This window comes from Hydractinia symbiolongicarpus, chromosome 4, assembly GCF_029227915.1.
Source record: "Hydractinia symbiolongicarpus strain clone_291-10 chromosome 4, HSymV2.1, whole genome shotgun sequence".
NCBI lineage: Eukaryota > Metazoa > Cnidaria > Hydrozoa > Anthoathecata > Hydractiniidae > Hydractinia > Hydractinia symbiolongicarpus.
The window spans coordinates 22543120-22551256 of NC_079878.1; the positions used below are offsets into that span (position 1 = coordinate 22543120).

The 8137-nt window shown below is 32.2% G+C and overlaps 1 protein-coding gene across 1 annotated transcript; it reads left to right on the plus strand.

Annotated features, from left to right (window-relative positions):
* The first annotated feature begins 485 nt into the window (after positions 1 to 485).
* Positions 486 to 2699, plus strand: LOC130641874 (cyclic AMP-dependent transcription factor ATF-2-like). The gene is made up of 4 exons (XM_057448878.1): positions 486 to 640; positions 1333 to 1587; positions 1793 to 1933; positions 2102 to 2699. Exons 1-4 carry the CDS (start codon positions 617 to 619, stop codon positions 2270 to 2272), a joined length of 591 nt encoding a protein of 196 aa, XP_057304861.1. The 5' UTR covers positions 486 to 616; the 3' UTR covers positions 2273 to 2699.
* The last annotated feature ends 5438 nt before the right edge of the window (positions 2700 to 8137 follow it).

Genomic DNA, 8137 nt, shown 5'->3' on the forward strand with positions numbered 1-8137 from the left:
TGTGTACCGCCATGCAATAATGATTCAGGAAAACAGTAGCTGTGGGTAGAAAAATTTAAATATTATAATTATTCTTAATTATGCATGCCATGGTTACAACATCTTTGTCATAATTAGTCATAATTATGTCAATCTTTTGTTTTGTTTTTATGCATAAATTAAGTTGAAATTTGAAGCGCATAATAAAGTCCTTATAGTGTAAACTTTGATCATTAATGCGTTGTTCGGTCCTGTTATTTCGCAATGATTAAATCAAGTCAACAAACACTTACAACTTTATCATGTTTTGCTGACATCAGAAAGCTGTATGAAAAAAAAAATAACATAGCCATAGATGTACAAGTAATACCATTTTAAAAACATCTCCATGGCAACATGTTATAATATAATGCGGGGGCAATTAACAGTCAGTTATTGTGTTTTCTATAAATAACATTAACTCATGTCTCTGTTATGATTGCACGTGGGATGGAAGATAGTTATAAGTAAGACTGAAGGATGGTGATTTCAACATAAACTGAATGACCATTAACAAGTACACATCTGAACCAAGCTGGCTTTGGTTTTATTATAAAATATTTTACTTACGACGCGTTTCCAAGAAATTAACGGACCAATGACGCTAACTTTATTGACACCCGTAAGTCTGCTTTTTATACATGTTAGTTTATAAAGACTGATATATATATATAGAGTAACGTGACTTCGTTTTGCCTTTGGACTAACCATATATTGTATGTCTACAATAAGTGTAGAGTTACTTGCTAGCTTAGCTTTTGACACTAAGATTTTTTTTGTTTACGAGTAGCTTTTGTGTTTAGACTTTTTTCCACAAATATCAAAATAGGGTAGTAAACTTTTTCAATTCAAACTTTGCATTAACTAGCCAAACGAAAACAAAAAGTAAATTCATGTGTTTCTGACATTTCAAATTTCGATCACAGCGACGTATAAATTAACCATCGCGTAAAAGGATGATACAACTGGCACGTTTTCTTTTGCATTTTAAGTTGGAAAGAGTCAGCACAATCGTCGCTTGTCTTTGCGCATGCGTATAAAATACAATAACAAACAAGATGGCGAATGTTAAGTGCACTGCCAACATCTTATTCATATAAGCATTTATTAATTATATAAACATTTTATTCACGAGTCCAAATACATTAACATACATCAGTAGAGGTTAAAGTGGTCTTTCTAGGGCATAACCAGATAAAAAGTAGCTAGCAAAGTCTGATTAACATATACAAATTTGTTTAAAAAAAATTTCCCAGTGATGCAACTTATATAATATAATAAGAATGAGCAATGACCTAGTCTATGTCTTTTTAGTTATTCGAAAAAAAACGGTTTCTCATCCGTGATACCTTGCTACCCCAAATGATGGATCATATTGATTCGATTAAAGTAGAAGAGGACGAAGATGATTTTTCTGTTGATTCGTGGGATACAGCATCGAATGAAGAGTTAGAGCAGGTGATGGAATATTCCGAACCTTTACTTAGTCCAGAAGGGAGCGATCAACCTGGCAGACAATCGAAGAGTGGGGAATCATTAGAAGAAAAATTAGAACAGTTTTCACCTAATGTAAGTGTAACAAGTTAAAACCTCAAACAAAATAGAAAACCTAAATAAGTAGTCTAATTAAAATAACTAAATATTGAGAACAATTATTAAGAACTTAAGTCCTTTTTTATAGGGTTTATATAATAAGTGTATCAATTTAGGGCATTGAAAATTCAGTGTCAGGTTTGTGAACTGTTTTTTTGAATAACATATTCAACATTTGTAGATCAACTTACACGTCACTGAAGAAGCCAAACAACTTCTTGAAGAAACTCCAGAAATGCGAGAATTGAAACGTGAGAAAAACAGACTAGCAGCACGAAGATGCAGACAAAAGCAAAAAGATAGAATCACCTACTTAGAAAAGGTAATATCTTGCGATACACACACTAACCTAAAACTTAAACAAAAAAAATAAAACTCCCTTTGGCAGCCAGAAGCATAAACATTTGTAAATGCATGAGGTGCATTGTAAAATTTAAAATACAAGAAATAACAGTACCCTCATTTATACCATAATATAATTTCTTTGTAGGATGTGAAAGAAATAGAAGCAGCAAATTATCAAGTTGAAACCGAAATTAAAATGTTACAACAGCAACTACACGAATTACGAGATATGCTTTTAAACCACAATTGTGTGATGGCTGCACCACGACTCTCACATAGAAAATTTACAATGAATGATTATGCATGTTACCTTTGATTTTTGGTTATTTTGGTAATAGTACATGTGTAATAATTTATATAGTTATGGGATTTATATTATATTTTGTAAATAAAGCTCCTTTTTTTGAAAAATAATTTTTTTAAAAAGTTTAATAAGTCCAAAAAAGTTTAACAAGTTCTCTCAACTCATTTTTCTTCATAAAAAATATATAATATATAAGAGCCAAGAATTAAACTATTTCAATTTTTTTCTATGTTTTGTCCAGTTTCTTAGATGCTTTGGTTTCCTTTGTTTTTCCCTTCTTTTATAAAGAAAAAAATAAACTTTTGAGAAATTAATATAAAATGCTACAAGATTATTGTATATATTTATTGTATACTTGTAATTAACTGTAAATATAAGATGAAGGTGTACTTATATACACGTGTGTAAATACTTAATTTGTTCAACGAATGCTACCACAAAGTCAGCCTTTTCTTTAAATCCCATATCAAATTGATAGAAAATAAAAATTTCAAATCTTCCAGTTTCATATGAAGATCTACGAAAGTAATTTCTAAGGAGTATTTGCGTTTTCCGTCATTCTATATAGCTATATGTATTTGACTAGCTACATGTTTTTTTAGTCTAAAATTTTTTACTCCTAAAAACCTAAAATTAAAATATTTGACGCCTAAAAATAGTCATCCTACAAATTAGGGTTTTTCAAAAAGTATGACTTTGAAATTGTTTGGATTAAAGAAAATAAAAACACGACAACGGTAGTTCAGGCTGGGTACTGTATTGAGAAGTTACATAGCCCCAAGAGATACTAAAATACTTTTTGTAGAAATAAAAATACTTGAAATTTTATTGTTACTACAGCCAATCAATGTATTTTAGTTTGATATAATTTCATTATCTTTTCCACATTTTAAAATAAAGGTAGCTAGGTATTATAATTTCAATGAGCACATAGAACAACAATCCCAATATCCAAAATATTGTCAAGAAAGGGTCAAGATAGCTCATTTTGACTATTTTTTACAATAAACTTAACAGCCAAAAATAGCTAACACAAATCTGGTTAGCACAGACTTGTGTTAGCTATTATAAGTCTAACAAGCAGGTGGTTAACACAAGTCCAGTTAACACATATTTAACTAAAACTAATCCAGCAAACAGAAGTTTAACGAACACAAGTTTCACAAGCACAAGACTAACACCAGTCTAAAAAGAAAAAGTTAACTGACATAAATTTAACTGATGGGAATCTGACAAACAAACAAAAATGTAGCAGCTAACAGAGGTTTGACAGACACAAGTGTAACCAACACAAGTGTGGCCAACACAAGTGTAACCAACACAAGTGTAACCAACACAAGTGTAACCAATACAAGTGTAACTGACACAAGTGTAAACAACACAGATGTAACTAACACAAGTGTAACCAACACAAGTGTAACCAATACAAGTGTAACTGACACAAGTGTAAACAACACAGATGTAACTAACACAAGTGTAACCAACACAAGTGTAACCAACACAAGTGTAACCAACACAAGTGTAACCAACACTAGTGTAACCAACACAAGTGTAACCAACACAAGTGTAACCAACACAAGTGTAACCAACACAAGTGTAACCAATACAAGTGTAACTGACACAAGTGTAAACAACACAGATGTAACTAACACAAGTGTAACCAACACAAGTGTAACCAATACAAGTGTAACTGACACAAGTGTAAACAACACAGATGTAACTAACACAAGTGTAACCAACACAAGTGTAACCAACACAAGTGTAACCAACACAAGTGTAACCAACACTAGTGTAACCAACACAAGTGTAACCAACACAAGTGTAACCAACACAAGTGTAACCAACACAAGTGTAACCAATACAAGTGTAACTGACACAAGTGTAAACAACACAGATGTAACTAACACAAGTGTAACCAACACAAGTGTAACCAATACAAGTGTAACTGACACAAGTGTAAACAACACAGATGTAACTAACACAAGTGTAACCAACACAAGTGTAACCAACACAAGTGTAACCAACACAAGTGTAACCAACACTAGTGTAACCAACACAAGTGTAACCAACACAAGTGTAACCAACACAAGTGTAACCAACACAAGTGTAACCAACACAAGTGTAACCAACACAAGTGTAACCAACACAAGTGTAACCAACACAAGTGTAACCAACACTAGTGTAACCAACACAAGTGTAACCAACACAAGTGTGGCCAACACAAGTGTAACCAACACAAGTGTAACCAACACAAGTGTAACCAATACAAGTGTAACTGACACAAGTGTAAACAACACAGATGTAACTAACACAAGTGTAACCAACACAAGTGTAACCAATACAAGTGTAACTGACACAAGTGTAAACAACACAGATGTAACTAACACAAGTGTAACCAACACAAGTGTAACCAACACAAGTGTAACCAACACAAGTGTAACCAACACAAGTGTAACCAACACAAGTGTAACCAACACTAGTGTAACCAACACAAGTGTAACCAACACAAGTGTAACCAACACAAGTGTAACCAACACAAGTGTAACCAATACAAGTGTAACTGACACAAGTGTAAACAACACAGATGTAACTAACACAAGTGTAACCAACACAAGTGTAACCAATACAAGTGTAACTGACACAAGTGTAAACAACACAGATGTAACTAACACAAGTGTAACCAACACAAGTGCAACCAACACAAGTGTAACCAACACAAGTGTAACCAACACTAGTGTAACCAACACAAGTGTAACCAACACAAGTGTAACCAACACAAGTGTAACCAACACAAGTGTAACCAACACAAGTGTAACCAACACTAGTGTAACCAACACAAGTGTAACCAACACAAGTGTAACCAACACAAGTGTAACTAACACAAGTGTAACCAACACAAGTGTAACCAACACAAGTGTAACCAACACAAGCGTAACCAACAGAAGTGTAACCAACACTAGTGTAACCAACACAAGTGTAACTAACACAAGCATAACCAACACAAGTGTAACCAACACAAGCGTAACCAACACAAGCGTAACCAACACAAGCGTAACCAACCCTAGTGTAACCAACACAAGTGTAACCAACACAAGCGTAACCAACACAAGTGTAACCGACACAAGTGTAGCAGCTAACAGAGGTATGGCTGGCACATATGTAGCTAACACAAACTAACAACAATGTAAAAAACAGCCAAAACGTTGCCTTTGAAACTTTTGCCAGCCCAAATTTTTCCCCAGACCAAATTTTTGTCACCTACTAAAAATTTCATATCTCTTGGGGTTGACAAAATTTGGGCCGTATAATTGCATATAAATAACGCGTATTTTGAACTACCATCGAGCTGATGTAAGTTCAATACTTTGTAATAATTTTTAGATATAAAAAAGTAAAAAAGAAGAGCATTTCGACAAAAGAAAGTTGAAGGCTTACTTAAGATCGAAACAAATTTTCTTTTTGAAGCACTCAATCAATAAATATCATTTTCAAACAGAGAGGCATAAAAACGTTAAGTAACCAACAATTTCATGTCTCCATCCAAATTCCCTAAATTTTAACGATTCTATTTGCTCAATTGCGACGTTCATATTATGCCTCAAAAAATTATTTCGACTACAAATTTACTCACAACACATTTCAAACAGTTTAAAGGGAAGAAACTCTTCCATTTTCTTTTTAAGGCTTTCTTCAAAGTTTATGCAGAACTGAAAGTACATGCTCAGAAGCAGACATAATTATCTGAGTTTTCCAAGTTACTTGAGACTGTAATTTTTTTTGGTAAAAAAAAAAAATAATAATAATTTTAAAAAAATATTTTTTATCACATTACAGCTTTTATTTTTTAACTATACCTCCATGCTTAAACATGGGTAAAGAAAAAGGAAAAAGAAATACATCAATAAATATGTTAAAGTAAGTCATGAATAAACAAAAAAAAGTTCTTCTTAGAAAAGGATTTATTCTGTAGCTAACAATAGCTACTTGTAATTATTAAGGTGACTTTGGTAGGTTAAAAGAAGAAAGTGAAAATTAAAGTATTGAAGTTATTACGTTGCTTTTTATTGTGCCATTTTTTATCCTGTATTTCTTTTTAATCTTAAAAAAACAAAATCTAGGCATTCTAAGACATTTTTTTCAGAATTTCCTATAAAAGCGTTCGAAAAAAAATTACAGTTCTATTAAAAACTATTGACTCTATCACTTTTAAACCTGCTGGAGCATTGGAAGGCTTTTTTAAGCATTAACTTGGCGATTTCTTTACAATATGAAGCTACTTGGATGAAAACAGTAATATAAAACTAACAGCAGGAGAAAGATTTCTGCTATTGATAGATTTTTGAAAGCACCAAACCCAGCAAATACGAGAAAGCAATGAAGCGTAACCAACATTCTTAATATCATGCTCAACTACAAACGTCTTAAATAGATCTTTACATCTTGGTTTTAGCATGAATCTGTGCAAGAAGATTGGTAAAGATAATCTTTATTTTTTTAAGTTAGTATGTTTCTTCTCTTTATTTTTTATGTTCCAGTGATTGCTGTTTTTGCAAAACTTAATCTGTTTATTATTTGACGCACTATCCTTACTAGCAGATAATTTTTAAACATGTGAGTCATACAGAATGTGAAGTTTCTAAATTAATAAGGTATGACCCATTTAAGAAATTGTTTGCCTGGTTTGTAAAAGCGGTGGTCGTTCTTCGTCACATGTGTTTATGTGCCACATTTCAGAGGTAATATTTTCATAAGCAACAAACACAACACTTTGTTAAACTTTAAGCAACTGTATAGCAATACCTCGGTTCTAAATATATCATGAGTTGTGAGGCATGTTAAGTTTTTTAAACGGCTTAGCTTTTTACTGAAAACATAGCTATGCTTAATGATTGCATTTATTACATAGTCAAATCATTGGAACTCAACTATTTCTTTATTTTTATATGATAAGCATCTGTTCATCTTATTTTCCATCAATCCATATAACAACTCATGTTACCGACAACTACTATTTTCCCGGAGTTGCTAACTAAATTTTAGTAGCACCTATGTTGAAGTCCTAAAAGATTTCACGCTTAACTTTTTTGAAAAAAAAAAATCCTCAAAGCAGCAAAATTTCAGGCAAGGGAAAAACATTTATCTATTGCAGATTTTTTTGCGTCTTTTTTCACTATGTACATTCGGGTGTAGGCAAGCACCAGATCTTTACTTGCAATGCGAATGCGACTATTGTTCTTTAAATAAAGTAAAATGCAAATTATTTAAAAAGGTATTTGTAAAAAAGTCCCACTTGTTGATTACAAACACAAACGTTTTTCTGGTTTAATTTAGTAAAGAAGTTCATCAGGCCTCAGATAACTGGTACATTTGCCAACAGTGACATTTAGCAATAGTACCATTTATACAAGGTCTCGTTTAACGCGAGTATACTCCTGTACCATATTCTGGATAAGAAATTTTTTGATAAATTTGCGCCATTTTAAAATCTTGTTACCTTTTGTTTGCGACTTTATCATAACTGCGGGAAAAAACTTAAAAGCAACCCACCTGAATATAAGAAGCGACAACTATTTCTTTTCCAAGAAGTAAAGGAACATACACTTTAAATTTTGTTTGGATATAAAATTTATGCTTACCTGGTTTTACATTTTATCTGTCTTCTTACTTGTCTAAATTATATTGTGTCTTCGGTCAAGACAACAAGACATAAAAACAACAACACTTGAGTCTGAGAGAACAAAGGTCTTAAATAGTTCTATCGCAATACTGCGATAGTGCAATTTACGTGGGATTATAATTTCGTTTTTAATAAATTTCAGCAAGCCAGACAATTTAAAAAATATATTTTTATTTCGTCATATCAAATTATATTATACG

Bases quoted from the DNA above. Each gene is read 5' to 3' on its own strand.
- LOC130641874 (XM_057448878.1), top strand. From the start codon at position 617: ATGACGCTAACTTTATTGACACCC. The intron at 1,588-1,792 runs GTAAGTGTAACA...CAACATTTGTAG, and splicing joins TAGAACAGTTTTCACCTAAT to ATCAACTTACACGTCACTGA. The intron at 1,934-2,101 runs GTAATATCTTGC...ATTTCTTTGTAG, and splicing joins GAATCACCTACTTAGAAAAG to GATGTGAAAGAAATAGAAGC.